This window comes from Pholcus phalangioides, unplaced genomic scaffold (genome assembly GCF_987345545.1).
Source record: "Pholcus phalangioides strain wild (caught in Gottingen) unplaced genomic scaffold, Ppha-v1.0 ptg000028l_1, whole genome shotgun sequence".
Lineage (NCBI taxonomy): Eukaryota > Metazoa > Arthropoda > Arachnida > Araneae > Pholcidae > Pholcus > Pholcus phalangioides.
The window spans coordinates 8,378,883-8,397,714 of record NW_028301618.1 but is presented as its reverse complement, the minus strand read 5'-3'; the positions used below and the strand labels follow the sequence as shown (position 1 = coordinate 8,397,714).

General features: G+C 44.9%; 1 protein-coding gene across 5 annotated transcripts in view; it reads right to left on the bottom strand.

Annotated features, from left to right (window-relative positions):
• CASK (peripheral plasma membrane protein CASK) overlaps nucleotides 1-18,832 on the bottom strand; it is a 234,654-nt gene that overhangs the window by 99,619 nt on the left and 116,203 nt on the right. Inside the window, exon 1 of one of the 5 annotated variants that reach the window (XM_089252015.1) lies at nucleotides 3,718-4,170. The exons of the other annotated variants lie outside the window; for them this stretch is intronic. Coding sequence (XP_089108141.1) covers nucleotides 3,718-4,011 — 294 coding nt within the window. The 5' untranslated portion in view covers nucleotides 4,012-4,170. Of the gene's footprint in view, nucleotides 1-3,717; nucleotides 4,171-18,832 lie in introns of those variants that run through there. 5 annotated transcript variants of the gene reach the window in all.

Sequence of the window (18,832 nt, the reverse complement as noted above, 5' to 3'; positions counted from 1 at the left end):
GCGTATTTGAAAGGATACGCTAGCCTGCTACGCATCGTATGAGAGCCTGCTATGCATTTTAAAACATAAGCGTAACTCTAGCGCATTTCAAAAGATACGTTAGCCTACTTGCTAAGTATGGTAAGAGAGAAGAAAGCCTGCTACGCATGATATGAGAGCCTGCTATGCATTTTGCAAGATAAGCGAGGCAGTAGCGCATTTCAAAGAATAAGCAAACCTGCTACGTATTTCGAAGGAAACGTTAGCCTGTTAAATATGGAAAGAAAGCCCGCTATGCATTTTAAAACATAAGCGTAACTCCAGCGCATTTCAAAAGATACGCTAGCCTACTTGCTAAGCATGGTATGAGAGAGAGAAAGCCCGCTATTCATTTCAATGAATAAGCAAGAAAGTAGCACATTTCAAAGACTAAGAGAAACCCTGCTACGCATTTCAAAGGATAAGAAAGTTTACTACGTATTTGAAAGGATACGCTAACCTCTACGCATAGCATGAGAGCCTGCTATTCATTCTGAAAGATAAGCAAGGCTGTAGCGCATTTCAAAGAATAAGCAAACGTGCTATGTATTTCAAAGGATAAGAAAGTCTCCTACGTATTTGAAAGGATACGCCAGCCTGCTATGCATTTTGAAAAATAAGCAAGGCTGGGGCGAATTTCAAAGGGTACGTTAGCTTGCGTATCCTTTGAAATTCGGTGGCTGCTATGCATTTCAAAGGATAAGCTAACGGATAAATAGAGAGAGAGAGAGAGAGAATTGCCGTTTTTCCGGGGAGAAAATTCCTTTGTTCGAGTTAATACATATTCGATATATGTCCCGGAATCAGAGGCAAAATAATTCCGGGATAACGGAATACGAAACCATTTCCACGCGATCAGAAAATATTCCCAGGCATTTACAAATCATAGGACAGTCTCGAGCACTTTAATTAGGAAAAATTTTCATTGACTGCGGGAAATTCTCTCGGACTAATTTCGATCCCGTTTCAAAGGAAAAATATTCAGAATTGGCCGGGAAAACTCCGAAGAAAGTATTTGACAGATGTTGTATTTATATATCTCGAATTATCCGGGAATTCGGTAGAAAACGTCATTTCGTTTTAATTGGAAAAGCGACGTTCATGAAGCGAGAAAAATTCCCGTCGAAAATTTTCCCGGAATCTCTCGTTCCCGCCAATACAAAATCCCGAAGTTTCATAGTTTTTGATTATTCACAGACGGCTTATTTTTCCCGGAAATTCAAATAAAGTTATGACCCTACAATCTCGTGGCACCTTCGACCGACCTCGGAGCCCTCCGGCAGAACCTGGAATTTCCGAAACGCAGTGTTTGGGAATGGCTGGTGATGTTGGAGGTTTATTTCCGTTCTGGATTTATTTATCGTAGGGGCAGGGATAACAAAAATCCACGGGAATTGACGGGTTCTCCTACGCTTTTTTTTAAGACTTTGCACATTCCACACATTTCTAGGGGTAAGCAAACCGCCTACGCATTGTCAAGTTAAGCAAGCCTGCTCCACATGGAAGCCTCCTATTTCTGGAAAATATACCTATGCAAGGCTTCAACGTAATTTTGGCGGTAGCCTAGGCAAAGAGTAATAACTGTGCAAGCTTTTTTACGCATTTTAAATGGTAAAGTCTTTTACACATTTCTTAGGGGGTGAGAGCGAGCCTGCTTTACATTTGAAAGGATAAGCGAGCCTGCTTTACATTTGAAAGGATAAGCGAGCCTGCTATACATTTGGAAGGATAAGCAAGCCTGCTTTACATTTGAAAGGATAAGCGAGCCTGCTGTACATTTGAAAGGATAAGCCAGACTGCTGTACATTTGAAAGGATAAGCGAGCCTGTTTTACATTTGAAAGGATAAGCGAGCCTCCTACGTATTTCTAGTAATAACCTACACAAGCTTCCCAGGCATATCAAAGAATAAGCAAGCCTTTTACGCATTTCAAAGGATACGCTGCTATGCATTTCAAAAAAGAAAAGCATTTGAAAGCATAAGCAAGTCTCCTACGCAGTTTTTGGGGGTGAGAGCGAGCGTGCTATACATTTGAAAGGACGAGCGAGCCTGTTATGCATTTCAAAGGATAAGCGAGCCTGTTATGCATTTCAAAGGGTAAAAGCGAGCCTGCTATGCTTTTCAAAAGATAAGCGACTCCAGCGCATTCCAAAGGGGAAAAACAAACCTCTTACGCATTTCAAAGGAAGCCTGCTGTGTACATCTCAAAAAGATAAACAAGATAGTCATCGAAAAAGGCCGAGCAGGCCTCCCAGCATTCAAGAGGCTGAGCAAACCTGCTACGCATTTCAAAGACAACGGACGCCTGCTACGAATTATAGCGGCGTAGAAGCCTCCTAAACGCATTGTATAGGTAAGCATACCATCCTTCGCATCTGGGGGAAATGTTGACTACGCAAGGATCGTACGCATTTTTGGCGATAGTCTAGGCCAGTGTTTCCCAAAGTGGGCGATGGAATGGTCCAAGGGGGCGATAGAATCTACTGATTTAACATAAGATCCTATGGGTTTACTTGAGTTCGGGGGGGAGGGGGGGGGGGCGATGAGAGGAAAAAATTTCTGATGAAGGGGGCGATGGAACAAAAAGTTTGGGAGACTATGGTCTAGGCAATGACATGAAAAATGAAACATGAAACATGAAGAAGTTGGAGACCCCCTCACCCATCGAATACGGTCCTCTCGAAAATGCGGGTTTTTTTTTGGTGGGGGGGGGGGGGGCTCTCTTACTTGAAATACCATTTTACCACATATCAACTCCGGTCATATGGCCTTAAGGGGGGACATGCAAGTATTACGGCAGCAAAATGTTAGATATTTTCAACCCCCCCCCCCCACCCAGCTTTGACCCCTACCTCAAAACGCAACGCAATATTGGGGGACGAGCCCCCCGATACTCCCCTTTTGATGCAAAAAATAATTTTTGTAAAAATTCACAGTCAAAACAGCGGGCCTATTGTGACTCGTTACGACGGCAGGGCCAAGTCGCCCCCGAACCGCCTAAATTTCGGGAGAAAATACCTTTACACGTCATTATAATCAATTTCTGTTGATTTCAATGCCATTTGAAGGCCAAGAACCTACAAAATTTCTCTTTAAGAAATTCATTGCGACCCACTCTCTAAGCCATATATGCCAAACCCATGTCCGGCGGACCAAAATGTGGCCCGCCACCTCAAACCTTATTTTGTAGAAACAAACTAAGCGGCACATTCACAGATCGCTTAAGTGACCCGTGGAGCAATTCCAGAACGCTTAAGCGGCCCGTGGCACATTTAGAGATTCCCCCTTAAGTGACATGTGGCACAGTTTTAGACCGCACGTAAGCGGCCGCCGAGCAGTTCTATATCACTTAAGTTACCCGCGGCACATCAATTAAGTAATCTGGAAATCCCAGACTACTTAAGTGATCCGCGGCATAATTAAGGATCACTTGAGTGACGCGCGGCAAAGTTCGCGGGCGCTTAAGCGGCCCGCGACACATTTCTTGGGCACTTGAAGGATCCGCGGAACATTTAGAGATCATTTGAACCCCCCTCCCTTGTCATCAAAAGTGGAAACCCTACCCAAACTATCGACGCTGACGTAATACTTTAATGACCCCTTCCCCTTACAGCGATTTACTACCGATGGAGTTTGGTTGGATATTAAGGCGCCATCTATAGGAGGATCTATGAGAGAAGAGGATAAGCTTATATTCACCTTGGATTTGGATTCACTGGCCGTATTATCCAATAGTGACCACTGCTTGACCATTCCGTACAAGAAGTACATGGCGCAGCACATGAAGAAATGCACATTCCTGCTCGCCACCTCACAACGGACGACGACGACACGTGCGCAATACATGGGAACACATGCCGGTGGTGACCGCGAACGCCGAACGGCTACGACGCCATCTCCAAAGCACATATAGGAAAGACCGCGCGAGACTCGAGTAGTGTAACGCTTATTGGAAGCGTTCTCTAACCCCGCCAAGACGCACACGCTGCACATGCAACACGCACGGACACGAGAGTTCGAACACCCGCCGGCGGTAGTGAATATTCTGGGCCGTTATACGCGTTCACATCCGAACCACGGCGCGAATCCGAGGCGAGAGAGAGAAAGAAAACTTTTCCGCTACGGAGAGGTGACGCAGGAGACGATCGCCGTTTCCGAAACCTAAACCCAAACTGAGGCGGAAGAAATCCGTAGAAAACGGGATCGGGAAACCACCAGGTGGCGCTGCGGCACCTGCGCTCCTCGCGCGGGAAAAATCGCGCTCATTGATTCGCTAAAATAAGAGCATTACAGACACAACTCTTCCGTTATAGAGAGGTAAATATACCTGCAACTATTATTACTGGTTTTTCCTTAAGAAATTCTACAGCCTTTCGTTATCCCTTCATCAAAACCTCTTTTTTTTTCATCATCTTTACCTCTCGATAACGCACGACATTGCTCTTCTGTTATAGAGAGGGAAAATATGCCAGCGAGTATTATTACTTACACTAAAAAAATTCTGTAGCTTTTCGTTATCATGTAAGACCCATCCAAGTCTTTCTTCATCATCTTTTGGTTCCCTCTCTATAACGCACAACATTACCCTTCCGTTATGGAAAGGTAAATATGTCATCAACAATTATCACGGTATAACTTCCCATCCATTTTCTAAAAACTACATTCTATACAACGGGCGAAACTGATATTTGTTATAGAATTTTACGGACTGATATAGGCCAGGAGTACACAACCTCCGGCCCGCGGGGCCAAATGCGGCCCGTCAAGGGGTTCCAACCGGCCCGCAAAAGTTCTTCCAGTAGAAAAATATCAAAACGCACAAACACAAGATAAATACTTAGACTGACCATATTTCTTTCACAAAAATACGGGATGTCGCCAAAAAAAAAAAATTGTCAAATGCCAGTAAACTTGCCAGTTTCAGTAAAAGAAAATGGACAAAGATAAGTAAAAGGTTGCCATTTACAGCCAAAAAATTGGTCAAAGGCAAGTGAAGTTGCCAGTTCCAGTCAGAAAAAACAACTGTCAAAGACAAAGTTGCCATCTGCAACCGAAAAAATGATCAAAAGCAAGTAAACTTGCTAGTTCAGTCAGAAAAAATTGGAAATTCCCAAAGGTAAGTAAAGTTGCCATTTAAGCCGAAAACATTGTCAAAGGCAATAAATTTACAAGTTCAGTCGGAAAAAATTGAAATTGTCAAAGGCAAGTGATCTTGCAATTTAAAGCCGCAGTTCTAGACGGTTCTAATCCGAAAAAAATTGTTACAAAGGCAAGTAAACTTGCCAGTACCAGTCAGAAAACAATTGGAAATTGTCAAAGGCAAGTTAAGTTGCCAATTAAATCCGAAAAAATGGTCGAACGCAACTAAAGTTGCCACTTACAGCCATAGAACTGGCAAAGGCAGCTGAAATTGCTGAGAATTCACCAATCGCCAAAACTGATGGGTACTGCAAGTCAAAGTGTAATTCACCAAAAAAAAAAAAACGTGCATATTTGGCAAATATGTGAAATGAACACACTTAGTACATGATTATAAATTGATTATGATAAATTAGTCATAATCATCATAACATAATTTGCAACTTATTAAAATATTCTTTATTCTTGCTATCAAAAACTCTCAACCGCAAGTCTTGTTGAAAACAGAGGAAAAAACGGGACATTTTATGAAAAAAAGTTCAAGACGGCAAAAGCCAGTTATCGAAATGTCCCGTAAAATACGGGTCATATGGCCACGCTTCATGTAAAAGTTTCTGGGCCCGCGGAATAGGCTAAGGCGGAATCCGCCCAAGAGATGGGGGGGGGGAGATCTCAAATTGGGGTGAATTCGAATCAATAGGTGTCCGCTATGTCGGGGTATTTTCCTCAAGTCCCGGAGAAAAGGAACAAATCTCTTATTACAATCATGAGAATCACACGTTCCCTATCACCCAATCATTATCAGAAAGGGGAAAAAAATGCAACAGACTCCAAATTTATCCCTTTCTTTATCTCCATTTGGAATGTCCTAGAAAAAAACCGGTTTCTTTCCCCCAAACACTTGTCATTGCTCGTTATCTCCAGGTTTTTTTTTTTTGTAGAATCTGGAACCGTACCAAGAAACGGGATAAAAAAAAAGGAAACACCTGTCACTCAGATGCTCCTGTTTTCCCCCTCTCAATCCCGATCCCGTTTCTTTAATTGGGCGAAGAGGTTCCAGAATGTTCTAAATCTCATGTCGAAAACATGGCGATGATTTCCCTCCGGATCGGGGTGGGGAGAGGGGGAAACAAGTTTTTAAAATTTCCCGGATCGGTTTCGTAAATGATCGGCTGTCGGGGAAATGATCGTCCGGGGACACATCGAAACCTTTTAAACGCTTGCTGCCGCTTGTCAATTGGCTGTTCTTCGTCTTTAAACTGAAAGGAGTCCCCCCCCCCCCAACTTCCTTTAAGATGGCTTCCTCGCACTGCATGGGGGAGGGGAAACAAAACGGGACTCGAACCTCGGTTCCAGGATTTTTGTGCCACTGAAGTTTAACTCTAATTAATATTCATAAGGGGGAAAATTTACTAAAACAAACGGGGGAAAATAGAGAGCGGGGCTGAGAAGCCGGGTTTTCCTAGGAACAGGTTTTCTGCGTCGCGTGCAGCGTCAAGACGCTGATTAGTCAAAAAACCGGAATTTCAAGTTTTTAACCAATCAGCGTTTTTACGCTGCACTCGGTGCAGGAATGCAGCGTAAAAACGCGCATAGTAACACCCAGAGAGCCCCGACTCCCGTTAGCCCCGGTAAACGGGGGGGGGGGAAGGAAATAAACTGAAAAATATCAAGGGGGAAAAACCAACCTACGGTTTCCTTACAGGGAAAAAACGCGAACTGCAGTTCCGTTTTTGTGATATGGGAATTAGAAACTAACCAACCTTCAGTTCCCTGTAGTGAGGGAAAAACTAACCTTCAGATCCTTGTAGTGAGGGGAAAAACTAACCATCAGTTCCTGTATAGTGAGTGAAAAAACAAAACTTCAGATCCCTGTAGTGAGGGAAAATCTAACCTTCAGATCCCTGTAGTGAGGGAAAATCTAACCTTCAGATCCCTGTAGTGAGGGAAAATCTAACCTTCAGATCCCTGTAGTGAGGGAAAATCTAACCTTCAGATCCCTGTAGTGAGGAGAAAACTAGTCACATCAGTTCCTGTAGTGAGTGGAAGCAAAACTTCAGATCCTACAGCGAGGAAAAACTAACCTTCAGATCAATGTAATTGGTAAGGGAAAATCTAAAGTTCAGATCAATGTACTTGGTAAGGGAAAATCTAACCTTCAGATCCTTCCTGTAGCGAGGAGGAACCGGAAATCCCTGTAGTGAGTGAAACCGACCTTCGGGTCCTCATAGTATGGGGGGGGGGGGAATAATCTAAATATCTTGCTTTGCCTCAGATCTCTGAGGGGAAGTAACTTTCAGATCCCTATAGTGAGGGGAAACTAACTTTCAGATCCCTATAGTGAGGGGAAACTAACTTTCAAATCCCTATGGGGGGAGAAGAAACTAATATAACCTTCAGTTTCCGGTAGTGAGGGCGAAAACTGATCTTCAGTTTTCTGGAGGAAGGGGACACTTTCATTCAGTTTTGTAGAGAGGGTAAACTAATCTCCAGTTGTTTGTAGTGATTTGGATACGGTTCCGAGAAAGTGAGAGAAAACTAACCCCCAGATCCCTATCGCGAGGAAAAACCAACGTGCATATCCATGTAGTGAGGAGAAACCGACCTTCAGTTGCACTTAAAAGTGAGGGAAAACTAATCTTCAGTTTTGTAGTGAGGGGAAACTATCTTTCAGGTCCCGGTAGCGAGTGGAAGAATGGAAACTTATCTTCAAATCCGGGCGGTGAGAGCAAACTAACTTTCCACCTTCAGTTCCCGTGTAATGAGAAAAATACCCGAAGAACACGGAGAGGTAATCATCCTGCAGGTTCATGTGTCGAGGGAAAACAAAACCCATAGTATCGTGTGGCGTGGAGCAACCTGCTTTTAGTCTCGAGTGGGTGTGCAGGAAGGAAATTACAACTCGTAGTTTTGCGTGATAGAGAAAACCTAACTGTGGTTCGACGTCGTGAGGGAAAAGCAACTTGAGGTTTGTGTAATTAATCGATTTTTGTGCATTGATGGAAACCAGCCAACAGTCGAAAAAAGGAAAAACCAACCAACAATTTTTGGCGTAGTGAGGGAAAACCAAACTGCACACCAAACCATATACCTAAACCAAACATAAGTTGATGACAGGAATGTTTACGAGCTGCACATGTATGGTGAACTGGTAGTAGTATAAGAAACCAACATAAACTATAGTGAAGTGAAAGGAGACAAACCAGACTGTAGTGTTCAAAGAGACAATCCAGACTGTAGTGTTCAAAGAGACAATCCAGACTGTAGTGTTCAAAGAGACAATCCAGACTGTAGTGTTCAAAGAGACAAACCAGACTGTAGTGTTCAAGGAGACGAAAAACCAGCCTGAAGGTTTGTGTCTGAGAATTAAACCTAATTCTCAGACTCCCATAAGAGGGTACATCCATAGTGCACCGCTTCCCGCTCTTCTCGCTTAAACCGCAGCAGTTGCAGAAAGCGAGATGATCCCGCGTGATTCTAGCCGGTGGTGGTTATATATATTACCGCCTGTATGATCAGTTGGCATCATGGAGCCATCACGTGAGGATCTATTATGTATTTTGTTGACAACAGATAAGTTTTATTATAAAATTAAACGTGAAAGAATGGCGAACGTTCATGAAATGAATAGGACTCGCCTTGAAGTTGTAATGGATTTAGTGTAATAGCTAATTATAGTTAATGACGATTAATTAGCGATTTCGCTTTTATTGTCATAACTAACTAACGATTAGTATTAACAATTGACCGCCAAAAAAATCCCGTTGGATTCAGTATAATCATTAATTACCATTAATTATTAAATAAAGATTTCGCTTTTATTATGGCATAACTAATCAACGATATTAGGAATAACGATAATTAATCGTTACAAAAACTCCGTTGGATTTACCATTCCACTATAAAACGGATATTTAGACTAGGAGGAAAATACCCGTTTTAACCAGTTTACGATTTATAATGTTTTCCTTTCATTTGGTTTTTTTCCCCCTTTAACTTCTTTCCCTTTCTCTAACGTGTGGTTAGGTTACGACAAGGTTACCATATTTATCGCCCATTCGCCTAATAGAGATCATCCGAATTTCTCACTAATACCTTGTAAACGAAGGAATTAAAAGTGCAAGCGGTGAGCAAGTCAAGCGAGGGAAAAAAATTATAATACATTCCGGTTAAAGCGGGTAAAAGCAGGTAGGTGGGTGCACTATGGCAACCCCAATGAGTTGTCACGGTCTTTCCCGCTCGTCAGCCACGATAAAGCAAAGCAAAACCAAACTAGTTTCGCGTCGTGAGGGAAAAACTGATTTGAAATCCCGAGTTACTGCATCAAAGAAAAATCCACATAGTTTGGTATAGTGAAGAACTAATCTGCATTTTTGTGCAGTGGGGGAAAAACCAGAACGCAAACAGGAGAAGCCAACCTTCAGTTTCCTGCAGTGGGGTAAAACAGACCTGATAAATCAACGTTCATGTCCATGCAGTTGAGGGAAAAAAAAACCAAACAGCAGTTTCCTCTCGTAGAGTAAAACTAACCCGGAATTCTGTGAAAAACGAGGGGGGGGGGGGAGAAACCAACCTACAATCATATTAAGTCATGGAAGGTAAAACTTTATACAAAAATATTTCGTGGGGGGGGGGGGGAGAGGAGGAACCAATTTGCAGTTTCTTGGCGACTTTAAAAACAACGAAAAAAAACAGTTTGGTAGGAAATAAAGGCGCCATCTATCATCGAAGGTAGTCTCAAACTAGTTGGGGAAAAAATACCTTGTATATTCTTCCCCCAGTACGAACTTACGGCAACCTTCACGGTGGTAGAAGAGCATCTTACCACCGCGCAACTCGGGGGTGCTGATAAGAACACTTGCCTGTAGAACTAGTTTTTAAAGCAAAGGAAAGCTTACGTCATTTCCGTTTCACCCCGGGCTGCTAACGAGAGGGAAACCCGACGTTTCACTTTAGCTCACGTCGTTTCCGTTACACTTTTTGTGACGGATTTGGAAATTCCCTACCCTGCCTAAAGAAGTTTCACTTCAAAAAAAAAAAAGTCCAGGACAACACATTAAAAGGAAAACCAAGTAACGGTTTCGTGTCAACAACAAGGAAACGAGCCATGATGTTATTTTCACACAGTGAAAGGACACCACTGGGCATCTCAAGCATGTCGTTCTCCGATTACTAAATTAGTACGTATGTGAAGGGGGTAAAAAAAAAACTCCCCTGTAACTTCGTTATCGGTGCCAGAGTCAGAAATCATGAGAGATTGGCCGGGTTATTGGCCGAACTAATGTCCCTACTGACTTTTTCCGGGGTTGTGGTGGGGGGGGGGGCGAAAAAGAGTATCGAGAACCGAACAGAGATCGACTCGAACGAACATCGTGACGTGATTGATGAGTTTTTCACTTCACTCTCGATCGATCTCCACGAGACTTCGCAGGCAACCCATCAAGGGATGGTGGGAAAGGTAAGACTTCCTAAAGGGGTTAAGGGCGAGGGGGAAAAAAAAGGAAACACTCTCCTATATTTTTTTCCCCTTATCTTGTTGATAGGGAGGAAGAGTCACGTTGTCTGTCATGGATATGGACCTTATTTTCTTCTTCTAGCTCCATTGCAAGGAGAGCGGGCCATAAACATTTACCTCATCACCTCGAGTTTCTTCACCCGTCCACCACCGCATAAAAAAAAAGCGGCAACGAGATTATTGAGTTCTTCTGGAAGCCGCTCTAACCCTACCTCCACACAGCGCATCAACTTCATAGACGGGTAAAGATAACTATAATGATAATAATTCAGATAGTGGGTTTCGCAGTTGGCGTCCATCTTTCTTTCTTGGAACGAAAAACGAAAATAAGGAGGGGGAAAAAAAAAAGCCACCCATAGATGGCAAAGTCGTATTAGGAGGATGACCAATTACGGGATTCCTTTTCGTCGATTTTGGTTTCAGCGTTATTTGATCGCTGACGTCTCTGTTGTGGAATGGTGATGACGGACGGCTGCTGTGTGTCACGTAATTTCTCCCTTTTAAAGTTCCGCGAAGGTTCTCGAGATATTTAATCATGTCCGGCTAGCATTGCGCATGTCCCGGAATAAACGGGACGCGCTCTGGAAAATCTGCCAGACAACCCAGGGGTGTACACGTTACACCCTTTCCAGTCCGCGGGGCCGGATATGCGATATTTCTGCAGCTCGCGGAAACTTATGGAGTGGCGATAGAACCTATGTTTTACGGGACATTCCCGTAATTTTGGCCATCTAAAGATTTTCGTATAATGTCCCGTTTTTTACGTGTTGAAAATGCTAATTTTAATTTCTCACTGAACTCAAGAGTTAAGCTCATTTTCATAACTTATAGATTATATCATGATAATTATGAATCTATCATAATTAATTATAGTCATGTGAATATATTTGTGATGCATATTTGTCGAACACATATGTTTCTTTGGTGAATCACATTTTAATCCAACACAAGTAGCAGTAAGTAGCCTCTCTATCTTCCGTCACTGGCGATTTTTTTCAGCGAATTTAACGATAGTTGGCATCTTTGCAAACATTACAGCAAAATTTTGGCTGTAATTAGCAACTTTATTTGCCTTCTACAATTTTTTTGGCTATGATAGGCAACTTTACCTGCGTTTGACAATTCTTTTTGGCCATAGTTGGCAACTTCACTTGCCTTTGACAATTTTTTTGGCTATGATAGGCAACTTTACCTGCGTTTGACAATTCTTTTTGGCCATAGTTGGCAACTTCACTTGCCTTTGACAATTTTTTTTGGCTGTAATTTGGTAACCGTATGTATCGTTGACAGTTTTTTTTTTCTTGGCCGGGATTGGCAACTTTCCTCGCATTTGATTTTTTTTTTTTTTTTGCGCTAATTTGCAATTTTCCGAATGGATCCCGATTTCCCGTATTTTTATGAAAGCAATATGGTCAGCCTAGCTTTTACAGTGTTGTGCGTATTGATACTTTTTTACCAGAACACCTTTCGCGGGCTGCATGGGACACCTTGGTGGGCCGCATTTGGTCCGCGGAGCGGAGGTTGCGCACCCCCCGAAATAAGCTTTTATCTCTCATGATATTCATGATGAGCCAACATCTTTTTTTCTATACACCTGTAGAACTGGAGTTTCCGTTAGGCTCTCGACAGATGGCACCACCTCTGCGACTAGAAAAATCTATCGCCATATGCAATTTACTACCGAATGAGTTGCGTCGGAAGTGCGCATACGTAACTAACAGTTCGAGAGCGTATCTAGTATTGGGCGTAAGTTTTTGGTGCTGCCATCTATTTTCCAACCTATGAGTAAAGTGATTGAATATAATAACGTCCCAATATACATCGTACCCGAACGCTATCACTGCTACGACTAGACTGATGTGTGCTCATTATCGCCCACTAAGTGGAACTCTTCCACACTAGAGGGCGGGCGTATACGACAGGTTCCCTCGAGTGTTGTTTTTACACAGGTGTTCACATTATTTTGTCCAACCCCTGTACATGTCCAGCGTCAAAGGAAGAGCACCCATAACTCTGATTTATACTCAAGCCAGGACCAGAAATTCTTGAATGGGAGGTGTCAATCAAAACCTCAAGAACGCGAGGTAAAGTGCCCAGCACTCTTAGGGTGCTTCGATGAGCACCGCGTACTTCACGACCTGAAACTGTGTGATATCCCGCTGCCCATTTTTCGTTCCAGTGGGAAATGTTGATGAATGGTGTTTTCCAAAATAGAGTATTTCATCCATCCATCCGGAAAAACTCAATATCATTAATGGAGATGAGGAAAACCAGATAAGTTTGGTTCTCCGGCGCGTACTTCTTCAATGAGCACCCAGGTGCTCGACAGCAAACAGGTCGAAGATCCCTATATTCACACCTTCCGCGATCGAGCGTACCGAACGCCAGTCATAGGCAGTGTTAATCTCTCTATCTATTGCCTCTCTTTATTTCGGAGGAAGCGCCACCTATCTTTCATAGAAAAAAGCAGAACGAGGCCTCTCCCAAGAATGCCCGAGTCAGTCATCAGTACGCAGGATTTCCCCCGGATAACAAATCGCCATATTTCCAGGAGGCCGCGAGTACAACCGGCCAAAATCGAATCCATCGATAACTCGTAGCCAGCGGGGGTGTGTAGAATGGGGATCGAACCCCCCAATACATCGTCCAGAGAAGAGGACCGACCATTCCACCATACAGAGCGAGAGAGCACCTCGCAACCGTTCGATTCATTCCCATTCACCGCAGCACAAGAGATGATTACAACATCTCTTCCTAACCACGAAGAACAAAAGCGGGCTAATAAATTAGCCAAACCGAAAGCCCACCCTATCCCCTTCCCACCAAATCTCTATATTCAGGATCGGGAGGAGGAGGGGAGCGGGCGGGCCATCAATTCCGCGCCCGGGAAATCTGCCAAGATGGAGGAAAGCAGCCATAACACACACTCACACAAAAGCCTTTTAGATACCTAACATTACAAACGATTCAATTAACAAAGACGATTTTATTAATTAAAACTCCGGGATTGTGTTTTCGTGGGCTCCGGGTTCGATTCCCACAGAATTTGAGGGAGGCCTGGAGAAAGGGGAGAGACAGAGAAAATCCCTTTCCGCCCCTAAAAGCAATAACAATAACACAATGCAATACACAAAGAGTTTTCCCCACCCGAACCCACCCGAAAACAAAAGTTTTGCGGTTTCTGTTGGTTGGGCGAGAGCCTGGATTTATTGCCCAACAAAGTCTTTCCCTTCCCCCAGGATCCGGGAAAGATCGGAGTCGGGAAAACTCCCATAAATATCCGGGAAAACCGTGGGAAACTCCATCGCGAGTGAGTGGATGAAGAGTGGTTGGTGGTGGCGGGGGAGGAAAACTTCGTGACGGAGTTTTGGTAGTTTCTGGAGCGTGCGGTTTGATCCGGGAAAAGAGTGCTCCGATTTTTGAAGGAGGAAGATGAAAGTCCTGGAGAAGGGATTAATGAATATAACGGAATAATGGGTGTGTATGTGGGGGGGAGTCGCGTAGCTGTCGATTTCTACTCCCACTTATATAACATCGAAGTGGGAACTCCGGGAGCGTAATTCCATGCACGGAAAGTTACTCATAGACCGATCTCGCTGTTCAAAATGGTTTTGCAATCTGCTGATGTCGTCGATATGAGTCCGAGCGGGGGAGATGTTTGCAGTCTGCTGATGTCGTTAATTGGAGTGCGAGTAGGGATTTCGCAGTTTGGATGTTGTTTACTCGAATCCTTTGCAATCTGATGCCATTAATTCAAGTCCGAACGTGGATGTTTGCAGTCTAATGTCGTTGATTCATGTCGGAACGGGGGATGTTTACAGTTTGCTCATGTCGTTGATTGGAGCGCGAGGAGTGGGGATGCTGCAGTCTGATGTCGCCCACAACGGCCAGTGTGGAAACGAGCTAGCGGATGCGGCAACCAATACCGGAGTCTTTTGCGACAAACTCTTATATCCAGCTTCTTACGCCAAGTCCCTCGTCTGGAGGGACATGATATCAAAATATGCCGGAGGCGTCACACAGGAAGATCAACTCATGAAGTTATAAAGAAAGTAGATACCAGCAGCAGGGGCTAGTCACGCGAACTCATCGTATTTGTCACCGGTCATGGGCCTTTCCCGGCAACCTTACATCACTTTAAAGCATAGTTTCTCAACCTTTTTTGCCCCACACATCGCCCCCCCCTTCTTCAGAAATTTTTTTCTCCCATCGCCCCCCAATGCAATCTAACCCATAGGATTCTATGTTATATCCGTAGTTTCTACCGCCCCCTGGAACATTACATCGCCCCTAAGGGGGGGCGTTAACGCCCACGTTGGGAATCACTGCTTTAAATCGATTGCCAGCGATAAATGAATGCTCTTGTCTTGAGCCTGGCACGTCCCTGCACTACACCACATGCTGTCTAACATTTCACTTCCGTTCGCCGGCTGCCCATCTACATAGACCATGGATGCTTGACATGCTACATCGAGAGGAATCAAAAGAGAAGATGAGAAAAATGGTGAAATTCCTTGAGCAACATCCTGAGAGATCTGTGACTCCTCCAGCTCCTCCGTAAAGGAGATCACCGCGTCTTCACCCTGACAGCGCACTGGTGGCACTGTTTGCAAGTGAGGATCAGGACGAATCCCTAATATCTAATGGATTCCCGGAGAAATTTTTCAAGATCTTCAACAGTGATCAAGAGTGAATTAGACTTGGTGGATTGAACACTCTGAGCGCAATGAGGTGCTCCGCCCTTCTGTCATGCGGTCCTTGATCGATCGAACTTTCGATTGCGCCTTTTGCGAAAGGATTTTACACAATTTTCTATAATTGTTTATTATCGGATATATGTAATCTTTGACGTTTCAATAAGTTTTGGTTTTTCTGGTCCCTCCCCCCGGGGGCCGAAGTACGTACGTTGCGTTGCTTCTTGCGATAGAGCCTGGGTGTCTCGCGGTTTCTCCAGTCTGAGCTCGTTGATTCGAGTCCGAACGGGGATGTTTGCAGTCTCCTGATGTGCTGTTTCAAGTCCGAGCGGGAATAATTTGCAGTCCGGTATCGTTGATTCGATTCCAAGAGGAGAAGTTTGCACTCTGAGGTCGCTGATTCGAGTCCAAACGGAAATCTTTGCAGTCTGCTGATGTCATTGAATGAAGCGCGAGTAGGGATACTGTAGTCTTATGTCATTTATTCAAATCCGAGCGGGAATATTCACAGTTTCATGCCATTGGTTCGAGTCCGAACGGGGGTGTCTGCAGTCTAATGTCGTTGATTCGAGTTCGAGTTCCAGTCAGGGATGTTTGCAGCCGGCTGGTTTCGTCGATTCGAGTTCCAGCCAGGGATGTTCGCAGCCGGCTGGCTTCGTCGATTCGAGTTCCAGCCAGGGATGTTCGCAGCCGGCTGGTTTCGTCGATTCGAGTTCCAGCCAGGGATGTTTGCAGCCGGCTGGTTCCGTTGATTCGAGTTCTAGCCAGGGATGTTTGCAGCCGGCTGGTTTCGTCGATTCGAGTTCCAGCCAGGGATGTTTGCAGCCGGCTGGTTTCGTTGATTCGAGTTCCAGCCAGGGATGTTTGCAGCCAGGGGTGTTCGCAGCCGGCTGGTTTCGTTGATTCGAGTTCCAGCCAGGGGTGTTCGCAGCCGGCTGGTTTCGTTGATTCGAGTTCTAGCCAGGGATGTTTGCAGCCGGCTGGTTTCGTCGATTCGAGTTCTAGCCAGGCATGCTTGCAGCCGGCTGGTTTCGTCGATTCGAGTTCCAGCCAGGGATGTTTGCAGCCGGCTGGTTTCGTTGATTCGAGTTCCAGCCAGGGATGTTTGCAGCCGGCTGGTTTCGTTGATTCGAGTTCCAGCCAGGGATGTTTGCAGCCAGGGGTGTTCGCAGCCGGCTGGTTTCGTTGATTCGAGTTCCAGCCAGGGGTGTTCGCAGCCGGCTGGTTTCGTTGATTCGAGTTCTAGCCAGGGATGTTTGCAGCCGGCTGGTTTCGTCGATTCGAGTTCCAGCCAGGGATGTTTGCAGCCGGCTGGTTTCGTCGATTCGAGTTCCAGCCAGGGATGTTTGCAGCCGGCTGGTTTCGTTGATTCGAGTTCCAGCCAGGGATGTTTGCAGCCGGCTGGTTTCGTTGATTCGAGTTCCAGCCAGGGATGTTTGCAGCCAGGGGTGTTCGCAGCCGGCTGGTTTCGTTGATTCGAGTTCCAGCCAGGGGTGTTCGCAGCCGGCTGGTTTCGTTGATTCGAGTTCTAGCCAGGGATGTTTGCAGCCGGCTGGTTTCGTCGATTCGAGTTCTAGCCAGGGATGCTTGCAGCCGGCTGGTTTCGTCGATTCGAGTTCCAGCCAGGGGTGTTCGCAGCCGGCTGGTTTCGTTGATTCGAGTTCCAGCCAGGGATGCTTGCAGCCGGCTGGTTTCGTTGATTCGAGTTCTAGCCAGGGATGTTTGCAGCCAGGGGTGTTCGCAGCCGGCTGGTTTCGTTGATTCGAGTTCCAGCCAGGGGTGTTCGCAGCCGGCTGGTTTCGTTGATTCGAGTTCCAGCCAGGGATGCTTGCAGCCGGCTGGTTTCGTTGATTCGAGTTCTAGACGAGTTATATTTGCTGTGTTAACCCTTTTCACTGCGAGTTTTTTTTTTAAAGACCTGAGCTTTCTGTGAAAATGAACAAAACAGATCACAACTAAAGCAAATTTAGTATTTGGATTTTTTTTCTTTCGGAGACATATATGTATGTCCGTTAGTAGTCAAAAGTGGAAAGCTTCGTTATGGAGTTTTGGTGGTTTCTGGAGTGTTTGGTTTGATCCGAGGAAAAAGTGCTTCTATTTTTGAAGGAGGATGATGAGTCTTTGGAGGAGGGATTGATGAATATAACGGAATAATGCGCAAAGAGGGGAATCAACCACGTGGAGGTGACTTCCCCCACTTATAACATCGGAATGGGAACTCCGGGACCGTAATTCCATGCACAGAACGATACCTTTAGACCGATTTCATTATTTAGAATGCAATTGTGCATGGAGGAAAATCAACATCTATGGAGCAGGCATCATTGCTCGATGCCCGCGTCCGATTTCGTGCTCTCGCGAGCATTTAATCAACATTCTAAATGAACAGCTTATACAAATTGCATTCAAGAATTGAAATCCTCCTGATTTTTCCTGCATTCGTATGTCAAACTAGTCGTAATGGTGCTCTTTTGATGATGATGATGAGTATAGGCAGTGCTCGCGACTGGGAAAAAAGGCTAAAGACCTCTGATCTAGAGCAAGGTTTCCATCACTCTTTAAAGCTCGCGGCACCCCTTACCCGATCCCGAAGCACGATTGACGGCACGACCGTAAATTGCTGAGTGACAAGCTGATTAGAAATCATCGCTTTATTGCTAAGCTCAATACAATTTTTATCTCCGGAATATTTTGCGGCATACGCTGTGGGAACCACTGATTGGCGCTGTACCGCAACCTCGGGGATGTTTGCAGTCTGCTAATGTCGTTCATTCGAGTCCACGCAAGGATGTTTGCAACCTGATATTGCTAGTTCGAGTCCCAACGGGGATGTTTGCAATCTGCTGAATATCGTTGATTTGAGTCCGAACGGGGATGTTTAATGTTATGTGATGGAAACGGGGATGTTCTGCTGAACATCGTTGATTTGAGTCCCAACGGGGATGTTTGCAGTCCCAGGTTGTTGATTCGAATCCCAGTGGGGATGTTTGCAGTCTAATGTCGTTGATTTCAGGTCTAGTCGTAGAGTATACAGACAGAATCACAATGTTGATTCTGGTCCGACAGGGGATGTTTGAGAGTCTGAGTTCAATGATCCGCGTGATCTAGCAGTGGTGTTAGCAATATGAAGTCGTTGATTCGAGTTCTATTCGACGTTTGCAGTCTGAGTTCCTGCACCCAAGCGGTGCGGTGATGCTCGTCTTCCATCATGAAGGTTACTGTCGAGATCCACGGGGAAAAAAATCTAAAACAAGTTTTTTACCTACCGAGTCTGGGGGCGACCACCGATAGATGTCGGCTTCATTCCCACCCAACTCCACTGATTGGAAATTGTCGATATGACCGGAGTGTGATGTATGGTAAAGTAGTCCGAGTTCCTGGATTTGGGTAGAGTCCTCACAGGTCCAAATCCAATGGGAGGTCAGTTATATCTGGTACAACACGCTGCACAGTACGGGTGGGGACA